This window comes from Haliotis asinina, chromosome 2 (genome assembly GCF_037392515.1).
Source record: "Haliotis asinina isolate JCU_RB_2024 chromosome 2, JCU_Hal_asi_v2, whole genome shotgun sequence".
NCBI lineage: Eukaryota > Metazoa > Mollusca > Gastropoda > Lepetellida > Haliotidae > Haliotis > Haliotis asinina.
Window position 1 is genome coordinate 55,725,641 of NC_090281.1, and position 23,644 is coordinate 55,749,284.

Here is a 23,644-nt window from a genome sequence, read left to right on the forward strand (position 1 = left end):
AAAGAACCAACATATTATGGGCCATTGTGCTAACTGTTGCTCGTCAATGCGTTGGTTATAGGTAGGTAAATGGACTACTTGCATAACCCTGACGCTCAGTCCAGATACTCAGCCCTGCTGAACGCTGAGTGAGTGAGCAGGTTTTGACAGTTAGAACCAGACAGTTCAGTGATCAAGAGTAGTGTCAGCATGTGTCATTCGGGTCAGCAAGCCTGACCATCCGACCCAGTTCGTAGCCTTTCACAATAAGCATGGGTTGCTGATGACCAATCTTTTCATGGGTTTGTAGATGTAATGTATGTATACAACTGACTATCCCATTGGTTAAATTTTTGCTTGTTATGATTAGTTTTCGCGTCTCAACAAATGTGATTACTTTGTTCATTACTCAGCATTATTACTTATATGTGGTCCGTAAATAATCAAGTCTGGACAACACTTGAACATGTGAACACCATGCAGCTGGGATATCATGAAAGGCACTGAACCAACTCAGCAAGCTGACCCCTTAGCCTCATGGGTTTCTGGGTTCCATTTCCAAACAGGATATTCTTGTAGTGTCAGTTTCCATTCGGGGACATGGCCCTGACAAAGATGGTAAAACACAAGTACCACATACTTGTATTCAAGCAGTTTAATAGTACAACAATCTGCACAATCCAGCTGTACAACTAAATTAAGAATATATTATATACATCACCTTTCCATAATTTATGTTTCTTCTGTTTTCTTCACAACCAAAATCTTCTGCAGATTCTCCCTTCATTTGCTATTTCTCCATCAGAATAAATACATGTAAATTTCAGAATACAAATCCTAACCAACAAAAGTGATTAAAAACTATGATCGTTTGGTAAACAAGTTATATCCTAAGTTGAATAAAATTCTGAGATTTAAAAGTTTAGCTAGCAAGGCAAAATTATGAGAATTCGCAATCTTAATTTCATTTTATTCAATTTACATTTTTGTTTGAAGTAAAATTTGTCAGTACTTTTTCACTGCAAACAGACTACAGTTGCTAGGGATGTTTTCTAACAAGGAGTCTATATGGAATAACATCAGTACTGCAGAAACATTTCAAGCCCATGCCAATAATAAACAGAATTACAGTAGTTAGATATATGTTTTTAGATTATAAAGGTAGAAAAATATCTCTGCAAGAAAGAAGATAAACATATATAACATATCAACACAAAAACAGTGATGACAGTGATTTCAGCAAATGCACTATACATGGAAAATCTAGAGAAACTTTCAGCCATCAAAGATCTGTCTGATGAACATACAGGTTTCTATAATTGTACACTTCTGAAACTATGTACGTGCATACATATACAAAAGTTGCAAAAATATAATCAATCTTAGCTCAACAGTAATAGATGTAAGAATTACATAATGCGCAGTGAATTAGATGGTTAGTCTAAGTAAACTTAGTCTCAGTATTATTTGTTGCACTCTACTGAGTCTAACAAACCCTAGTAGGAGATCGCGTCAGGTAACCTTTGAGAATGACCAATCGGAGCACAGCTTACCAAATCGTGAATGTGGACATTGGCAAATACCTTCTGAACAGTCACCTCAAAAGGTTTGTACCTGAACTATTCTGCATGCTATTTTCCATGTGACCACTTCTGGATGATGCACATGGAGCATGCTACAACTCTGTAAACAGTGAGTAAACAGTCACTGGAAAGAACCAATGGTAACCATGTCATCAGAAAGCCCTAAGTGTGTATACTACAGCTCAAATATACATGTATGTGTTTCACACAAATTTTCGTTTGTGGAGCGATCAGAGTCAGTGACTGGGAAATTTTGTAAGTCCTGCCAAACCCTAAACAGTAATCCGTTCTGATGTTGCACATTTGATTGGACGGTCTTTGATTGATCAAAGGTTACCCGATGCAACCTCCTACTAGGGTAGAGCAGTGTAACGAATAACAATATGGTAAAAACCTGGTCCTCAAACGACAAAGTCACATGGTGTCATCTGTGTAATAGTGATTCATTAACAGTTGCTCAAGACATTGTTGGAAGTGTGCATGAAGTCAGACTTTAGCAGACCTCTCCTGTGATCATGGAAAAGGTTTTGTTGTGAATATATCAGTGTGTTAAATGGTTTCCAAATTTTGCTAGCCATTCGGACAGGCTAAACCTCAGAGTTACTAACCCACAAAATAATTCACTTGCCTGAAATCTGAATGTAAATACTAAGCAAACAACTTAAAAATGGATGAGAATAAGATACTGTTGACATGACATGTGTTTGATCTTGAAGCTACCAATATGATGAAACTTTTTATCAGGCCAGAGTCTTGTACCAATACTTAATTAGTCGGAGATAGTGATATATTTACAAAACGATCCCATGAAAATTCACTAGCCACTTGGGCCAGTGACTGTGGAGATTTACTGGCCTGACAGGATTCTTACGAAATGAGGGCCAGTGGCTAGTTTGCACATTGGTATAGATACATATGCATAGATACATTCTTGGGTATACATACATATGTATAGATACATTCTTGGGTATAGATACATATGTATAGATACATTCTCGGGTATAGAGACATATGTATAGATACATTCTCGGGTATAGATACATATGTATAGATACATTCTTGGGTATACATACATATGTATAGATACATTCTCGGGTATAGATACATATGTATAGATACATTCTCGGGTATAGATACATATGCATAGATACATTCTCGGGTATAGATACATATGCATAGATACATTCTTGGGTATACATACATATGTATAGATACATTCTTGGGTATACATACATATGTATAGATACATTCTTGGGTATAGAGACATATGTATAGATACATTCTTGGGTATAGATACATATGTATAGATACATTCTCGGGTATAGAGACATATGTATAGATACATTCTTGGGTATACATACATATGTATAGATACATTCTCAGGCATAGATACATATGTATAGATACATTCTCGGGTATAGATACATATGTATAGATACATTCTCGGGTATAGATACATATGTATAGATACATTCTCGGGTATAGAGACATATGTATAGATACATTCTTGGGTATACATACATGCTCAGGCTATTTGCATAGTACATAAATTCACAGGAGGTTTTCTACTATCACCTATAAAAATCCTTGATATACGTACATCTATGAGCATCAGAACTAATTTGAAAACATTTTAACTGTCTTTTAACATAAGATGGATAAATTGGATTATAAAATGAACAAAAACTATAAAGAAAATAATGCACAGAAAAATCAACACATTTCATACATACACCTGCAAACAGCGAAGCCCTGCTTAGAATATATTTCTACGTGAATTCAGCAGTTCTGAAATGGATCAGGAACTTAATTTCTCATCAAACACATATATTTTCTTAAAATTTCCATAGCGAATGAGATCAAATACATGAAATAAGTGCCTTGGTACCTGAAATAAGTGCCCAGGCAGTAAATTGGGTTTTTTTTCTTATTTTGTCAACAAGATGGGGTTTCAAAATTGTTATTTTTAATTCCAAACTAAGAATATTTGCCATTTGTTGCACAGTAGAGAATACTGTCTTCTGGGCATGTTTAATTAAATCCCTACAACCTGTCACCTGGCACCCATAGAATCGAATAATTTTCTAAAACTTCGATTGACCGGGATATTTTCAAAACATATGGAGAAGCTGAAGAATATGAGCCAAAAGAAGGTTTGATGCGTAACTTATTTCCAGGTGTATTTTTCTCAATAACATGCTAAATATGTTGAATATACAATCTAATACATATAAACTAATGGATAAATATTGGTCCAAACACCAAAATCACCATCACCTAAAACATACACTAAAAATATATTGTGTAAACAGCAATTACATCGATCTGACACAGTTAAGGTGCTTGAATCTGTCACAAACAAAATGGATAAAATACACATACACTAAAATGTCACATATACTTCCTTTCAAAATTCACTTAAAACACTATATGTTATAAATCTATATACATATGGCTACAATGAGGACTGATTTCTCCACTAACTGCAAACCTTATGCATATAAATTTCGCAAAGATCATCTATAAAACTGCTAAAAAGCATGTGCAAATATTGTGCATGTGAACAGCGGTTTTGTTAAGAATTCACCCATTTTCACTGGTTTTGTCATTTACTGAACTCTTGTCAAAAATCTTTTCAACGTTACAAATTTGTTTTACACTACATCAATTCATGTGTAAAGAGAATCTGTACATGTGTAACCAATACCTTGAAACCTTATAGAATATTTTGCAAAATGTAGTTTAACACAATTGCCTGAAGTAAGAAGCTATATTTACACTAGTGAGTCTTAACTTTTGAAAGGAAGTATACAAAGATGCTTAAATAGTTTCTTTTATATACTGTCAGAGATGATATTAAAAATCAAAAATATAAAACTTTATATTCATGCGTCCATGCATGTAACTGCCCAGCTTGACCAGCAAGCTTCAGTAACAGTTCATAAAATGTGGTTTAAAGGAATCAGTACCAAACATTTCACATATATGGTCAATCCAGTTAATATTTTAAGATTTTCAACAATGAAAAATAACATCATAAAAGAGAACAGACTGTTAAATTCTCTTCCAAAATAACATCCGAGCATGTTTAAAGAATCATATGTTTGGAAAGAAATTTTAAAAAAGATAAATTGAAACAGTCCTTTAAAAATATCATGTTGAAACATTATTTTCATGACCCTCAAACCACATAATACAAAACATGCCCCATGAACACACTGACAACACTGTCAATCTCTGATAAATATTATCAAAGTACTGTCTGCATGAAACTTTGATATGATACATATCAACATAAGGATCATGCAAAAAATGATTCCTGTTTGTTCCAGTGACCAGTCAGTCACTAGTACAAATGGTAAAATATAACTGTGCATCTGTGCATTTAAACACAGCTTTGTTCATAATCACACACCTTTGATGCCTTGATCCTTATGAGACTGGATTAATGTTTAAAAAGTTACAGAAATCATTCTCATAAGTTAGCATACATACAAAAATTTTGCACTGAAGAGGACCTTGTAAGATTCTTGAAGAAATTAAATAACTCACAATAGAAATTCTTAATATTTGGTTAATAAATTTTGCATTTGTTTGCGAAGTGTTTGAGTTCATTCCTGGGAGGTGTAGCCTAGTACTTACAGTCTAAGTAAACTTAGTCTCAGTGTATATCGTTACATTCCACCACTGAGTCTAACAAAACCTAGTAGAAGGTCACGTCATCTAACCTTTGAGAGACCAATGACTGTCCAATCAAACACAAGATGGTTAAATAGATTTCACCAATCAGACAACAGCTACTATTTAGGGATCGGAGGGACTTTCAAAATATTCAGGTCACTGACACAGATCTCTCCACGAACAAAAATCTGCATATAAAACACAGTTATTTGACCTGCAGTATATACGCTTTGGGGTTTCTGTTGATATGGTTACCATTAGCTAATATTTCCGCAAGATGACATCCTTGAATATTGCCCAAAACACTATTTTCAGCGACTGTTTACTCCCCTTTGTCATGGTTGTAACGTACGCCGTGAGCATCACCTGTAAGTGAGCATCTGCTAAATAGCATTCGGAACCGTTTGGGTACGAACCTTTTCCAGATAAAAAGTTCAAAAGGTATGTGCGAATGTCTACTTTCGCGATTTGTTAAGCTGTGTTCTGATTGGTCAATCTCAAAGGTTCCCTGATGCGACCTCCCATAACATTTTGTTATACTCAGTCGTGTAGTGTAATGAAAAGTACTGAGGATAAGTTTACTTAGACTGCTAGTACTTAAAGCGGCCATTCTTGATGCAAAAGACTTGGGTTTGATTCCTGACAATTGGTGCAAAGTGTAAAGCCCATTTATGGTGTTCCCGCTGTGATATTGCTGGAATATTGCTAAAAGCGGAATAAACCAAACTCGCTCACTGAATCTAGAGAGATGTGTAATGTGGACTGTCTTCCTCTTCACAAGTACTTCTCCAAGACTGCAATAGCTTTGCTAGAGGATGGTTGGTAGTGCTGCAGAAGCTGGATCAGCTCCTCCACAGTTGTTCCGTTCTGTTTCATCAGAGTCAGGATGTGAAACATCGGCCCGTCGTACATCTTACCTTTCCGGTGGTACCTACACACACATGGAGACATATCAACACTTCATTTATGAGAAGTAAGATTTATCAACACATCAAATACAACATGTATACAAATGGTTTAAAAATACAAAAACAACAGTCATCAACAAAAAAACTAGGAAAACCTGACTTTTGCCTCATTTGCACATCACCACCACGTGCACATTAAACTAGTAGGGAAAAGTCACCAACAATATAACGTTCTTACTCTTGGAATACTCAGGCTGGTTGACCTCACTATGGGCCTTTTCAGTGATGCCAAACCCAAATTGGTGCAGTTAGGAATCTGAGCTAGAAATAGGAAAATATAGCAATTTTCCCAACAAATTATGAATCCTTATGAATGCTTTTAAGGGATGAAACTATTCACTGACATTACACATAGAGATCCTTTTACAACTGAAACTGGTTTGCAGTAGTCGCCAGCAATGTTTGTGAGCGATAAGTGCATAAAATAAACAGCCATGGAATTTATTAGGCTGAGTAAGCAGCTTCTGGATTACTTTCTATGTGTAAACAACTTGAGAACTTCTGTAAACAAAGTGTTGTATTTATTTAATTATCATTATTGATGGTCATAGATGCCCTAGTCATCCAGAAAGTAAGTCTATCTTCATCTTTGTTGAATTTTTACAAAAATCAGAATGAGTTTGGCTTTGTCTGGATTGTGAAATTGACATGCATTTTTGGGGATCATCCCCAAAAAATTGGTAAGATTGGCATCCCTGCCCTTGACTCCTTTATGAAGGAAAATCCTGGAAACTTGTGAATGTGATGTGAAACCACAAAGACAATCTTACTCTAGGAAGGAGACAAAGTCCCTGTCATATCCCAGCAGCGGTGATGTGACAATGACATGCCATGATGCAAGTCCATCCTGCTCATCTCTGTCCAGCAGACGACAAAGAGTGTGGACATCTTCTCGTGTCTGCATTAGTCTGGCGTAGCCTTCCATCTTGTTCCAGGTGGGATGGGGTTCTGGAACACAGGTCAAGGACATTATTAGGTAATAAAGATCATATCGCCCTGCACTGGTCACATTTACCCTGCAACAACTCCCATAAACTATGGTAACCTGGTAATGCTTCCTCTACAGAAACCTGGTAACATGTTGCGGAGATCACCATGACAATACAGTAACAGTCGCTGATTTTCTTTTGTACTACATCTCAATTACATGAATATATGCTCATCATGTCAATCACTTGAATGTCTGATTTGATAATCAAATAAAAGGCCATCATATAGCTGAAAAATTGCACAGTGCTGTTTTACAGTGGTCACCAGTGGTTTGTTGTAATGGTCACCATGACAACACTTGACAAGGAAATAGCATCTGATCATCAGTCCAACTTACCGATAAGTAGGAATAGTCTGCATATGTGGTTACCATGACTACACCTACCCTGCAATTGCTCCAGATCTTCTGTGGCTGTAGTAACCAGGATGAGGGAGGTGTCTGGAACTGCTTGTGGATGGGTTCCCAAACTTCCTATGTATATGTTAAGAAAAGCTATTATCTAATTATTGCAATTTCCACATGAAACTATTCCACAAGATGGTATCATGCTAGTAACTAGTATCATGAAGGGACAGGTGCATCAGCAGAAATATACCTGGTTGTCTTGATGACCTACCTGGCTGAGTGTGAGACAGTCTATCATAAGCCTCATCATCTGGTGATACAGGATGCTGTCCAACAGAACTATGGAGGGCAACTGAAGTATTTCGGGGAGGAAGTAATCCTAAAACAAGCAACAGTCACGTCCCATCATTCACAAGGAGACCAAAAACAAATGTTTATTCAAATTTGTGGTAGTCTAACTGTAAACTAAATAAACTTATCTGTACCTAATGACTTGTCCACAGCCATCACAATATCCATCAGTGATTAAGCTACTGATAGGCTGATGTCAAACAAGTCAATGGGCACAACACAAGAGATAACACAATCTCTTGACACTCTTTATACCTACAATGGACTAGGCAGGATCTAAAATATAACCAATTAACCACAGACTAACACTTGAAAAAGATACTACTTGAGTTAAAACTATAGACAATGACAACTTCAAATGAACCAAATCTTACATGACTTCATACCTGCCACATCCATAAGCAGATTTTTGTGAGAAAAAGCATTTTAATTTTAGCTACAGAGTGAAACACACCAACATGGCAAATTACTTGAAGCCATCTCAGTTTCTAAGCAATAGGGTAAGCGAGTGAGTATAGAATTTTACTCCACTTTTAACAATATTCCAACAATACCACAGCAGGGGACACCAGAAATGGGCTTCGCACATTGTACCTATGTAGGCAATTGAACCCTGGTCTTCAGTGTGATGAGGGAACATATTTACATGGCATTACCTGAATAGAGTGACCACCCGTGAGACATGTGCTTCTTGACCACCAGCTTGAAGTGTCCTCTCTCCGTGACACCATCTGTTCGTCGGACGATCCAGTTGTATGACCCCTGGTGGAAGCGGTCAACATTGACCAGGTCCACTTGGCTGGGACCATCAGGCTTGCTGGAATACACTGCTGGATCTCCTGTTTTCGAGTCCTGCTTCAGCAGGACAAGATACTCGATGCCACATCCTGAACTGTTGGCCATCACTGATACTGTACTGCCTAAAGGTCAAGATCAGACTTTCACAGCACTTCCATGGCAACAGAAGAGATTAAATGTGGTATTAACGTCAGAGTCAAGCGTGTGTGTTCGGTTTATGTGTGATGATGCCAGTTTGATGATGATGATGATGAGGAGGAGGAGGAGGGTTTGAGGGACATTGTGTATTTCACCAGGATATTTAGTCTTTGATTGAAAGGTGTATGATTTGACTGATGAGCAGTCAGGGTTTCATAATTACGAAATTTGCCCACTAACATACCATGCTACTGGTTTCCTAGGCTATGAGGAAGACCATGTTTTTTTCCCCGACTAAAGCTGACTTATCAATGGTAATCTGACATGGGCAGTCATAACAATAAACAAGGAGAAGTGGCATGGTTGGACAACTTGTATATGGCAGCTGAGAGTCAATGGATAATATGACGGGATTAACAATATAATGTAAAGTTGGATAAAGCACATTCAAAGGAATTTAAGTGATTGAGGACATACACGTGCCATGCCTTCACAGTTGCTTTAAAAGGTCAAGGTCAGTATGTCAAAGTGCACTCTCATAGCAATAGCTTGGTGAGTTACAGCCTGTTTGATTCCATTTAAGACAAATGAATTGCTAACTAACACAAAATCTAATAATTGCAACAAAACCAAATTTTGCACAGCCACTTGAAATCGACAGACCAACTCGGATGATGTGCAATTCATCGGTCTCAAATAGAATCAAGCGGACTGTAATATGAGTTTAACATCATGCTCCAGTGTGTGAAAGGAGTTGGGGGTGGGAGGAAAGAGGGTGGTGTCGGTTGGGTCTGTGTGTCAACATGTTTTCGTGTTTTTGCTAGTTTGGCTAGCGGAAGACCTTAGTTTCTCTGGTTTAAAACTTATCTACCAAAGATCATCCGACAAGTCAAAACCATATACGACAGCAACACATTGGATGTAAGTAAGAATAAGAAGTAAGCAATGGCAGTTAAGTGATTAAAGATTTATACATCTCATGGCTGCAGGGGAATTCATTTAAAGTCGTTCCAAATCAGTCACTTCACAACTAAACACTTTAACCACTGATCTACTCAAATACCTGGAACCTACCTTTCTGAGCAAACCACTTGTGTAGCTTGTAACATCTCTGAGTGGCATTAGCCAGTCTTATGCTGACATTCCTCTGTACTGGAGGATCTACAGAAATGTACAACACAAACAGTATGAAACAATTCATAACTGAAAATATGTTCATAATATAAAAGTCTATAAACAAGCTGTACCAATTTGGAATCACACCTTGCTAATACACCATGGTGTATGTGCTTCAACTACACCATGTCGTCAGTGATACCTTCTTTCATCAACCAATGATGGATTTATGCAAGAACTTGTGGTCCTAATAAAATGGAACTTCTAGAATTGAACTACACTAACGTTAAGTGTGTAAATATATACAATTTTCAACAAATAAACCAACTTAATTTGAAAAAGGCCCCAGCGAGACCAGTGATTCTGAACCTGGGGAAATCTAGACTTGCTTCATTTGGGATTCAACACTGCAGGGATTGCTGTGCTGTAGGGCTGCGCTCTGGGGAAAATAATGTGGTTCAGGGACAGACTGCTGGATTTTCATCAAATAAATTTTCCATGGTGCACTGGGTAACCTTTTCTTGGAGATTCATAAAATATGTTATCTTTTCTAAATATATTTTTTTCAAACCAACCCTTAAGCTGAAAGAATGTCAACAGCATCATCATCAGAAGCACTATTTTCCATATTTTATACTTTTTACACTGACACAACAAAGCTAGTTTTTTAAAAGTCATTGCTTGAGAAAGTCATGTTAATATTTTCACATCCTATGCCCCAGACACAGAATTAATGATTGTAATTTAACTTAAGACAGTCTCACATATCTCTTATATTACTATCCACACAGCTAACCTTGCTCTTCTACATCAGTATCTGCAGCAGTTGATGATTTCTTTTTAACACAGATGAAAATAACAACCACAAGGACGACTACAGCCAAGATCACTATCACTGGAAATAAACATTGTTAATTAACATGCATCAAATACAAAGAAACAGCTTTATTATGTAGGTGCAATCAATCATTTTCTGATCTTTGGAAATGTGTGTTTTCTATATATTCAGCAGTATTCCAGCTATATGGCAGTGGTCTGTAAATAATCGAGTCTGGACCACACGACGCAGCGATCAAAAGCATGACCATCAATCTGCACAAATGGGATACAATGACCTGAGACAACCAAGTCAGGGAGTCTGGCCACCCAATCCTGTTAGCCACCTCTAATAACTAGCATCATTTGCCTAATATCATCTGTGAACCGGACCTTCACGGGTATAGAAATATGTGAGGTGAAATTAGGTAAAATAGTATTGCACTATACTTCAATGAGCAAGCGTGTGTGTGTGTGTGTGTGTGTGTGTGTGTGTGTGTGTGTGTGTGTGTGTGTGTGTCAGTGAGCGTGTGAGAGTGTGTGTGAGCGTGTGCGTGTGCATGTGTGTGTCAGTGTGTGTGTGTCAGTGTGTGTGTGTGATATAAGTTCTTTTGAGCTTACTGACCAATGCAGGTCATGAAAATGTTGATGTTGCTTTTTTGTGTGTTGCTTTGTGTGTGAGAGAGAGAGAGAGAGAGAAAAAAGAGAGAGAGAGAGAGAGAGAGAGAGAGAGATACAGATGCAAGTCAGTTGTTAAGTCAGTGGGGTAGCCATGTTCAACTACAGCAAGTGTCTTGTTCTTCTAGTCCTATATAACCAACCCTACTGCAAACACACATGCGTCTACTAGTGCATAAAAAAGACGAATTCACAGCTAAGCCCAAATCTGGCTAACTGCAAAGATTCCATGACTTACCTACAAGAACAATCGCCACTGTATCCAGAGCTATGGCATCACCGTCACCTGAAATACACAGTGATGTCCCTGTGATGTCTTCTCTTTGGGTTTGGCGATGGAGTTACAGGCAAGTTATCATGTGTTTCAGATTCTTATAACATTATTTTTATAAGAGTCTGTCTGCTTCAAAGATGTAGCAATTGCTAGCATTCACTGACACAAAACCTATTAAATCATTTGTCATTGAATTTGAAAAGAAACTTTCCAATTTGATATAGCTGTGAGATTTACAGGTATGTGCACTGTGTGCAGTTATTTCTGTATTAGAGGTATGGGTCATATGGTTCCAAATACTAATTAATTTGTCACCTGTCACTGTGGGTTTCGGACTAAAAAGTGAAAACTAGATGACAAGTGTTTGAGAGTACTTGACAAATCAGCAGCAGTCCCTTCACTGGCATTTCCTCAATCCTCTAAAACAGTATATACCACTCTCAGTAGAAAAACTGTGTTCCACTTTAATCAAAACAACAATTATAAGTCTTAGTACAACCATACTATATAATAACCTTGACCTTTGATATACATGGGAACAACATTAGTGATTGAGTAAGTTTAGTTTTACGCTGTACTCAGCAATATTCAAGCTACATCGCCACGGTCAGTAAACAATCAAGTCTGGACAAGACAATCCCGTGATCAACAGCATGAGCAGTGATCTGCACGATTGGGAACCAGTGACATGTGTAAACCAAGTCAGCAAGCCTGACCACTTGATCCTGTTAGGTGCCTCTTACGACAAACACTGTCACAGAACAGGAAGAAGACAAAGCAACTGATATGCACATGTACCATGAAAAAATATTTGAAACTTTCTGCCATGCACGGTTGAATCTTATTTTGTTGACAGAATCTAAAACTATGGGTAAGAAACAGTTCATCACTGTTCACCACACCACCCAGTATGGAGAGGAAGTATTGTATTGAATTTCAAGATCTGCTTCAGAAATGCAGCATTCCCAGTCATAGTCAGAGTTGTTGCCATGGAAACTTAATTCTTTTTAAAGGTCACATGCAACCCAAAAATCAAACATAATTTAAACACAATTATCACTTATTCATGACATATAATATACACTGATGCTTGTCCAAAAAACAAATAAACAAAATTCCAAGTGTTCAATTGCGATTCAAAATATTTTATAGTTGGGTTTAGTTCCCTCGAAATGAAGTCCTCGGGAGACCGCACCCAGTCATAGCGGGGTCGGTGTACACTCAAGTGCAACGACGGCTTCCGTCTGCCTGGTTCATTTGCTGAAACACCGAGAGCTCATTGTGTGTACAGAAAGATGATCTGTTTGATGGGCATTTTAGAAATATGGCGAGTCATAAGAAAGTAAGGTTCTCTATGGATAACAACTTCTTTTATTGTACTTGATGTGTTGTTTCAGTATGGATTCATATACCGTTGTCAAACAAAGTCATATACACTAGAAGAAGTTGTTATCCATAAAGAATGTAAATAGAGATGTTGGGTCTGGTAAATACATGTTCTCTGAATTTGCGTTTGATCGAATCAAAAATCATCTCAGTAGAGATGGTGAACTACGATGTGGCTGGAAACTGTCATCCGTCCAAGTCAGAGCAGGACTTAAAACTGACAAGGGTTTGCACCAGTTTCCTTCAGATCCAGTCATTCGAGGAAAAATGGTCATAGTTTGTTTGCAACCCACAGACATAAAAACATGTCATGTGTACAAGTATCACACCTGCCTAATTACATAATGTGGCAGAGACAGGACTCAGGTGCACCAGTCATAAATCAATTTATTTTGTTTATGGCATATAGTCTGATAGGAGTTAAGTACTGTTTCAAGCTCTATTCACTGCGCATGCGTTATGGGTGCAGCGCAGCACAGCTGTTGAAACCAGTTTTTCCCCCAGCGTTGGGGGAAATTTAGTGAATCGTTTGAACTCCAATTTCACAGGCATTTTTTTCATTGCATTTTTTTCAACTTTATAGGCTGAATTGGCATTTTTCATGATTTGTTTCGGTAAGTGTATACTGAAAGGAATCGGACTCTGCAAACTTGTGTTTTACGTTGCAGGTGACCTGTAAAATTCCAAACTATCAAAAAACTCACCAACAGCTATTTTACAAGTTTGGTGAAGTAATATTGTATGTTCTTCAAAATCTGCTCTAGAAACATGCACAACCACTATTTCACTTCAGTCAAAGTTGTTGCCAAGGAGATTCAAACCTTTGTTTTTACCAGAAACCTAAACCAGCAAAAGGTACCATTCAACCATTAGAGATAGCCATGTTCCAAGTTGGTGAAGAAATAGTGTATGGTTTTCAAGATCAGCACTAAAAACGACATCATACATGGCCAGATGCAGGAACAAATAGGGGTGGGATTTAGCAAGGACACATCCAAATATAAAGATCCAGAGATGCTACCTTTTTGACTCCTTTTGACCAAAACCACATCAAATGTTTAACTTCAGATAAGTCACCAAAACCAACAATAAATTCACTAAACTGATGGTAACAGTGTGGTCTCACCTATACAGTGTGAAAACTGATGGTCCAAGTGTGGTCTCACCTATACAGTGTGTAAACTGATGGTCCCTGTGTGGTCTCACTTATACAGTGTGTAAACTGATGTTAACTGTCTGGTCTCACCTATACAGTGTGTAAACTGATGGTCCCTTTGTGCTCCCACCTATACAGTGTGCAAACTGATGGTCCAAGTGTGGTCTCACCTATACAGTGTGTAAACTGATGGTAACTCTGTGGCCTCACCTATACAGTGTGTAAACTGATGGTAACTGTAAGATCTCACCTATACAGTGTGTAAACTGATGGTCCAAGTGTGGTCTCACATATACAGTGTGTAAACTGATGGTCACTCTGTGGTCTAACCTATACAGTGTGTAAACTGATGGTCCAAGAGTGGTCTCACCTATACAGGGTGTAAACTGATGGTAACAGTGTAGTCTCACCTATACAGTGTGTATACTGATGGTCCCAATGTGGTCTCACCTACACAGTGTGTAAACTGATGGTCCAAGTGTGGTCACACCTATACAGTGTGTAAACTGATGGTCACTGTGTGGTCTCACCTATACAGTGTGTAAACTGATGGTCACTGTGTGGTCTCACCTCTACAGTGTGTAAACTGATGGTCCCTGTGTGGTCTCACCTATACAGTGTGTAAACTGATGGTCCAAGTGTGGTCTCACCTATACAGTGTGAAAACTGATGGTCCCTGTGTGGTCTCACCTATAAAGTGTGTTAACTGATGGTCCCTGTGTGGTCTCACCTACACAGTGTGTAAACTGATGGTAACTGCGTGGTCTCACCTATACAGTGTGCAAACTGATGGTAACTGTAAGATCTCACCTATACAGTGTGTAAACTGATGGTAACTGTAAGATCTCACCTATACAGTGTGTAAACTGATGGTCCAAGTGTGGTCTCACATATACAGTGTGTAAACTGATGGTCACTCTGTGGTCTAACCTATACAGTGTGTAAACTGATGGTCCAAGAGTGGTCTCACCTATACAGGGTGTAAACTGATGGTAACAGTGTAGTCTCACCTATACAGTGTGTATACTGATGGTCCCAATGTGGTCTCACCTACACAGTGTGTAAACTGATGGTCCAAGTGTGGTCTCACCTACACAGTGTGTAAACTGATGGTAACTGTGTGGTCTCACCTATACAGTGTGTAAACTGATGGTCCAAGTGTGATCTCACCTATACAGTGTGTTAACTGATGGTCCCTGTGTGGTCTCACCTATACAGTGTGTAAACTGGTGGTCCAAGTGTGGTCTCACCTATACAGTGTGTAAACTGATGGTCCCAGTGTGGTCTCACCTATACAGTGTGTAAACTGATGGTCCAAGTGTGGTCTCACCTATACAGTGTGTAAACTGATGGTAACTGTGTGGTCTCACCTATACAGTGTGTAAACTGATGGTCCCTGCGTGGTCTCACCTATACAGTGTGTAAACTGATGGTCCAAGTGTGGTCTCACCTATACAGTGTGTAAACTGATGGTCCCTGTGTGGTCTCACCTATACAGTGTGTAAACTGATGGTCACTGTGTGGTCTCACCTATACAGTGTGTAAACTGATGGTAACTGTCTGGTCTCACCTATACAGTGTGTAAACTGATGGTCCAAGTGTGGTCTCACCTATACAGTGTGTTAACTGATGGTAACTGTGTAGTCTCACCTATACAGTGTGTAAACTGATGGTCCAAGTGTGGTCTCACCTATACAGTGTGTTAACTGATGGTAACTGTGTGGTCTCACCTATACAGTGTGAAAACTGGTGGTCCAAGTGTGGTCTCACCTATACAGTGTGTAAACTGATGGTCCCAGTGTGGTCTCACCTATACAGTGTGTAAACTGATGGTCCAAGTGTGGTCTCACCTATACAGTGTGTAAACTGATGGTAACTGTGTGGTCTCACCTATACAGTGTGTAAACTGATGGTCCCTGCGTGGTCTCACCTATACAGTGTGTAAACTGATGGTCCAAGTGTGGTCTCACCTATACAGTGTGTAAACTGATGGTCCCTGTGTGGTCTCACCTATACAGTGTGAAAACTGATGGTCACTGTGTGGTCTCACCTATACAGTGTGTAAACTGATGGTAACAGTGTAGTCTCACCTATACAGTGTGTATACTGATGGTCCCAATGTGATCTCACCTATACAGTGTGAAAACTGATAGTCCATGTGTGGTCTCACCTATACAGTGTGTAAACTGTTGGTCCCAGTGAGGCTGTGGCTGGTCGATGCACGTGATGTTTGAGGACTTTGAAGCTTTATAACCCACAGAGCACTCAAGGAAGCAGGTGCTATAGACAATGTTGTCATCGCTGCAGACAGCTTTTCCATTACGAGGGATCCACTTCACACAGGCTGTTATCACATATTGAAATGTAAACAGTTTTGATTGCCATTGTCCCCCTCAAAAAAGATATTGAATAAACTGCACTTGTTTCCTAAGACTCTTTTGACAGTAAACCCATGCATTTCTTTGGAATTTTAGGTTGCCAAAAACTCACTGAGGATTTTACAAAATATTTCCAACAAGTTTCAAATAAGAACAAAAAATTTATATTGATTTTAGCAATAAACTTATAAACTTATACTAATTTCTTGAAGGAGGAATTCAAAGTCCCCTGTTTGAAAAGAAACAGACCTATTCCATAATTATTCTGTCAAGGGATTCATAAACAAAGTATTGAGAGGCATGCACGCACACATCCATGCATGCAAAGTCACATTAAAGAATATTCAACAGGCAAGCAAAATACTGTTCACACAGGCTCGGTTTGTTGCTCAGCAACGTTTATATACCGGGTTGATATGCTGCATACATACAGGGTTTGTCAAAGGAGGTGCTGTGGCAGTGAGCCCTTCGTCCATCTGGGAGAGCAGGGATCTGTCGACATTGTTCTTGAAGGTGTTCTTCATATAGCCTGGGATTGTTGAAAACCTTATGGGGGCAAATACGGCACAACTCGCAATAACTGGGGCGGTTCGGCAACTTGTAGTAGCTAAACATGGAAATGATAATCATGATAATCATAATCATCATCATCATCATCATCATCATCATCATCATCATCATCATCATCATTGTCATCATCACTGTCAGCAACAGCAGCAGGAGCAGCAGCAGCAGCAGCACTGTTATGTGTTTTGTAACATTACTTACACCCGTTACTTATATGTCTTTTGTACACCTTGAATGTTTTGATAATAATAATAATACACCTTATTATGCACAGAAGGGTTTACCTCTCTGACTTTGGGATACTTGAGAAAACAAATATGTTTCCATGATTTTTTAACAAAAACGATATTAAATGATATTAATGATTGACAAGTAAAAAAGTCACAGCTTATTACCAGCATTTGGGAACAGATTTAACCCAGAATCACTACAGATGTACCAAATAGTGTCCTAAGTGTTGGCAAATAGTTTTACACTTTCAGAACTCCTTTGTCAAGTAGTTAGTGATTCAGATTTTACACTTGCTGCATAGAAAATACACAGAATGGGAATATGAATTATCTAATCAAGCTCCAAATAAGATTCAGCCCATGTGGGTGGCTGTATTTTTGGGGTCGGTATTATTAATGCTGAGTATTTCATTTTCTGTTACTGTTTTCAAATATGTGGGTATTTCGGTGGTCTTACTTACCTAACTAATATGACATTGAAAATGTTTTAAACCTTTTGTCTATCTAACATTTTTTAATGGGTAATTGGTAAGCTACAGTTATTTTTCAAGGTGTAATTATAAATTTTCGATGCATATTTTACAAGAGTACATGGCTCATCAGGGTCACTGATCTAACATCCAATATTTGTACCATAAATATGCTGTGATTTCAAGGGACCTGATTGGCTAAACAAGCCTTTTGTTTCATTTATATTTTTTATAAGTCTGCAGAAGAATACTTACAACTTCTTGTCTGAGCAGTGCGCCTGAACAACCTGAAACATACCAATGGGCTATAACTGTGAGCTGTGGTTGGTTGAATAAAACAAACAAGTGTATGGTCTTAGACAGTGGCATATTGTTTATAATATACAGGTCTGTTACTTTCATAATCATAATGCAGGTCCATCCCATTTCATAACTTATACTTATAGGTCCACGTTGTTTGTAAGATACAGGTCCAATTCTATATATCATTATACATACAATGATTACAATGAATTTCAGTATTACCTTGCCAAAGTTAAGCAACAGCAGTATAATGGCGCCAGTCACGAGTGGCAGCAGGCCCCCACATAGCTTCATGCCAGTGACCGACCACTGTACAGACCCTCATCTAACCTGTAACAGACCACAGATATATACCTAGCTTCATGCCAGTGTCCGACCAGTGACTGTACAGACCCTCATCTAACCTGTAACTGACCAAAGATATATACCTAGCTTCATAACAGTGTCCCGCCACTGTACAGACCCTCATCTAACCTGTAACAGACCACAGACATATACCTAGCTTCCATAGAAGGGCAATATATGCCAGTGTCCGACCACTGTACAGACCCTCATCTAACCTGAAACTGACCATAGACATATACCTAGCTTCACAACAGTGTCCCACCACTGAACAGACCCTCATCTAACCTGTAATAGATCACAGACATATACCTAGCTTCATAGCAGTGTCCTGCCACTGTACAGAGCGTCTTCTAACCTGTAACAGCCTCAGGTATATGTGCCTCGCTGATTCTGAATTTGTATCAGATTTCAAAGCCTGACTGAACACAATACATGTAATGTCTCTTTCTGAACAAAGACTTATACTAGCGTCTAGTAAAGAGTCTTAAAGTAGGATGAAATGACTTCATGAACGAACACCATTCATCAAGCCCCATTGAATCTGAGTATTTTGCTGCCACAAAAGTTAGGTTTCATTTAATAATTGACATTTGATAAATATCTTTGTGAATAGATAAATAGCACAGAAATAACAGAATAGGGTCCATGCAGGAAGCAACAATACCATAAGACCCCATGGTCTCTATTATTGTGATCCACTTTCAGTTGTTGGCAATCTATAGCCAATTTTATATTGTTTTGTCTGTATGAGTTATTTTCATGCTAGTTTTCTGTGACAATCATGTTTTGATTTTCTTTTGTCCACAATATTTCATACTCTGAGTTTATATGTCTTGAAAGTATACCTTGTTTTGGTAACAGCATGGCTGAAATTCTGCTTATGTGACTAAAGATCCCAAATCGTTTACTCACTTCATAAATCTTAAAATAATCAACTCATTCACTCACTTATAAATCTTAAAATAATCAAACACAGAATTTGTCATTTTAATTTTGTTGTATTTATATTGTATTTAGGTTGTATTGTGCTTCATCATTATGAAATACGTAGACAGACTTTCGTGCTATCATGACTGACTGACTGAGCTTAGTTTCATGTCGCTTTAACATGTTTAAACAATATCTCAGCAATATCAGACTAGGAACACCAGAAATGGGCTTCACACATTGTACCCATGTGGGAAATTGAACCTGGGTCTTCAGTATGACGAGCAAATGCTTTAACTGCTAAGCTACCCCACCGTCCCTATGACATCATGAATTGTTCCTCAGAAACATGCAATTCTCCCCATAAGGTCAACACTCATATGTGAACTGATTTGTCTTCAACTTGATGTTTGTGACAATCCTGTTATGGCAGTTGTGTTCAAGTTCCACCATTCTCATTCAATGTACCAAACAAACATGTTTAAGCAAAAACCATAAACGTTGCAGTGAACTAATATGCATATCAATCTGGGTTAGAAGTATAGCAAAAAACATGCATCTGAGGTTTTGGTACACAATGTAAAACCGGAGGGGGAGGGAAATCCTGAGGGGCAGAGCCCCGATGGTTTTACATTGTCTACCAAAACCGAGAAGTGTTTTCTCTATCATATATACCGTCAATGATGGGTAATTACAATGCATATGATCATTTAATGAAGCTACATAGCAATACCTGAAGCGAGCGTAAAATCAATGTAATGACAGTAACTATAATTAGATAATTTAACCCTTCCACCTTTGATGGCCTGATGGCCATGCAGTAGGGCGTCTGCCTATGGATGAGAGAATTAAGGTTCCAATCCCGCGTCAGAAAACCTTTGTATTCTGACTTTAGTCTTGAACGATATTTTTCAATTGATTTCAAACACTCATGGATCATTTGAATGTTGATGTTCATATAAAGTTAGGAAAAGTAAACCTTGGGAAGCAGTCTTACTAACGAAAAGTAAAACCTGGGAAGCAGTCTTACTCCAAAACAAAAACTGCAAATGTGGTTATTTTGGATATTCTAATGTATAGTGAGAAGCACACTTTAGGTTTATAATTTTGTCTTCAGCAACCCATGCCTGTTGTAAGAGGCAACTATCAGGGTCAGGTGGTCAGACTTTCTGACTTGGTTGACAAATGTCTTTGTATCAAAATTGTTTATGTTTGATGTTCATGCTATTGATCTCTGGATTGTCTGGTCAAGACTTCATTATCTACGGACTGATGCCATGTTGTAGGAATATTGTGGAGTGCAGCCTTAAACAAAATACAAAACTAACAAAAGCATACATTCAGACATCTTATCATTGTGTCCATATTTGGTGGCTCGATGCACTTTTCTCAATCTTTTTTCAGACAGTTCTTAGAATCTCAGCTTCGCCCTGAAGCGTTTTCTGGAGGGCTAGATGTCATGCATCGTTTCCTCTTCAGTGAAATATGCTGTTACAGTTTAAGCCTATCTCTGGGGAATATTCACTGTAATTCCCAATCTATTTATATCCCATCAGTCACGATATGCATTGTCCTTGACTCTCACATCAAGTCAAGATACTGAACTGTTTATATCAAATAGGCAGCAGTGTCACCTTGACATGTATACAATAATAAACACTAGTATTGTGATCCATTCATGTCATTTTCATTTGCCTGTAAAAACCTGGAAGCTGTTTCAGCAGACAATCTAGACAGGTTATCCTCCAGTGTGGATGTTTTATATGAAACGTATATGATTAAACATGTTTGTTTGATTGTTTGTTTATTTGTTTCCTACATACTCAACAAAATCACTGGTCTGAATACCTGCTTTGTATGACATGTTACCATGTCTGTCACCACATCCTCCTAAGAAAAATAGCTAAATTGTGGAATGGGAGCACATCAAGCTGTCATTCTGTTTAATATATCATTTCAAGTCCCCTGGCTCTAGCTGCCTTAAAGAACAAAACTTCTTGTTTGATGGCCTTGACCCTAAATATCCGTGACTCCTATGACATGCTTTTAAAGTTGGGTATGGATGTAGGGGTGCTTTACCTCTGGAGACACATCACAAAATCAGAAGAATTGGGTCCACAAGGTGCACTACACTAGAAAACAAACTCCCCACTGATCAGTCATTTCACTGACCTGGACCTCCCTTAAAGGTTGTTCAAAATATGCCCCAACCTTAGGCTGAAATATTATGCCTCTAGGTGACCTTTGAACAAAAAATTTGGACATGCCACTCATGGAAAAGACAGGTGTAGATGTAGTCTAAGTTTACTTAGACTGATTGTAGATATTATACCTCAGAGCATATTGTTTGATATATTAGAGACTATATGTAATAGATCCCTTTTATGGTCTCTGGTTATACTCAGCAGTATTCCAGCTAAAAAACATGGGCTCTGAATAGCTTTGTCTGTGACTAAACAATCCAGTGACTGTTATCATGACATTGACATGTGTGTGTCTGCTTGCATGAGTGTGTGCATGCATGCGTGAGTGTGCTTGTGTGCGTGCATGCGTGCATGCTTGCATGCATTATTTGCATGTCAAAACAAAAACTGGAAGGGTGAAAGGCAGTGTTCTTGTTGAAAGAACAGTAGTGTCATGACAAACAAGATAGGTTTGAGAAGGGGAACATATTTTAGTTATCAGTATTAAATTCTCATTTACACTTTTGTTTTGTTTTTTATATATAAACAGGTGCTTATATATCCTTTCTTACCATGCGAGTTGCATATGCAAATTGCTTGATGAAAATAGTTCATAAAATGTTAAGGCAAAGGAATTTGTGATGAGCATGTATAACATTAATATATGCACAGTGATGCAAATATCAAACTGCACATAAACACCTTTCCATAAAAGTTGAGTTAAGAGAGTTTTTCGACGTGAATATCATGCTGTCGGCAGAAACATCAGAGAAATCTGATTCTTTGGAAAAATGTTTTATTTCAGTCAATCATTTATGGTTTTCATGCACTACCCGGTATGTTACCATGTATTCAGTCCGTGAAATTTAGCATTTGATTTTCATCTGATATTAGTGAAAATACAGGTCTGATTGAACCAAGCCTATACACTAACACCATGAAATGCTATCTTATTAATATTTCTCACGGCAGGAACATGATATTCTGTTTGTAAGCGTAACAAAGTTTTGGCAGAACATTGTTCCAATAGAAAATAGGTCACGACCATCTCGTAAACATTCATTTACTTGTGAAGCAAACGCATGATAATGACACCCTCAAAATGATTAATGAAACAGACATGTCACAACATACCTGCATCATCCGTTGTTGAGAACAGTTTGTTTTGAAGCCATTCAACAGTCGAGCACGACTATGTTTGCTGGACGTAAAACGCAGTAGGAAATCCCAGCTCTGAACTGAGCCTCTGAGGGGAATTCCCTTTCAACACAGAGCGATGCAGTAAAAATCCTGCTGGCAAGAATCTCTTCTTGGAATAGCCAATTTGCATTTTGATTGTGTGTGAATAATAACTTTCAAAAGATAATTCTCATGACTGAAATACATTCAAATGTCATTCACTCAAGATAATCAAAATAAATATGCGCATTTGTTCTTTCAGGTCTAAGGGAGATAACTCATTCGTTATGTTTTGCCAGGTAGTGTGATCTGTCATTGAGCTCCAAATGACTGTTATACATGCTATACAACCTTAATGTGTTGCACTTGAGTTGGTAAATTTACTTCTTATAGCATAGTGACCTAAATTACATTTCATCTAATTTAAAGATCGTTCAGAATGTATAGCTAATGTGTGCGTGTGCTGTTACTGATTTTTATGGAGAGGCATGTAGTAGTGATCAAGTACAATGTGAATGAAGTGAGCTCTCACAGTGCCTCTTGAAGTCATAAATTCGTCTTGTTCCAACAATAAAGGTCTGTACAAATTTGGTTTCTGTGTAGAAGTAAGTCTGACACAACTCTCATCTGGATGTATTCCCTGGCATTGTCAGCAGAATGGATTCATCACGTGGAAAGAGGCTTGAGTTAATGAGATATGTATCAGTTACTAGCAGGGATTGGGAAAGGCAGGGTCCATGGGCCATTTTGCACATTAGAATGAAAAATGGCCCATTAAAATTTGGAAGCTTACAGTAGTATA

The 23,644-nt window shown here is 38.1% G+C and overlaps 1 protein-coding gene across 1 annotated transcript; it reads right to left on the reverse strand.

Annotated features, from left to right (window-relative positions):
• Positions 1–619: 619 nt before the first annotated feature.
• Positions 620–22,911, reverse strand: LOC137273953 (uncharacterized). Its single transcript, XM_067806877.1, has 13 exons — positions 22,798–22,911; positions 18,431–18,538; positions 18,161–18,192; positions 17,070–17,245; positions 16,431–16,604; positions 11,683–11,730; positions 10,747–10,845; positions 9,909–9,995; positions 8,555–8,818; positions 7,819–7,926; positions 7,587–7,673; positions 6,982–7,159; positions 620–6,174 (listed from the first exon to the last, which is right to left on the reverse strand). The coding sequence occupies exons 2-13, from the start codon at positions 18,500–18,502 to the stop codon at positions 6,018–6,020; spliced, it is 1,482 nt and encodes a 493-aa protein (XP_067662978.1). The 5' UTR covers positions 18,503–18,538; positions 22,798–22,911; the 3' UTR covers positions 620–6,017.
• Positions 22,912–23,644: the final 733 nt, after the last annotated feature.

Coding starts and splice junctions, on each gene's coding strand:
- LOC137273953 (XM_067806877.1), bottom strand. CDS start 18,502: ATGAAGCTATGTGGGGGCCTGCTGCCACTCGTGACTGGCGCCATTATA. Junction 18,193..18,430: donor TGTTGCTTAACTTTGGCAAG/GTAATACTGAAA, acceptor GGTATGTTTCAG/GTTGTTCAGGCGCACTGCTC. Junction 6,175..6,981: donor GACTTTGTCTCCTTCCTAGA/GTAAGATTGTCT, acceptor ATGTGTGTGTAG/GTACCACCGGAAAGGTAAGA.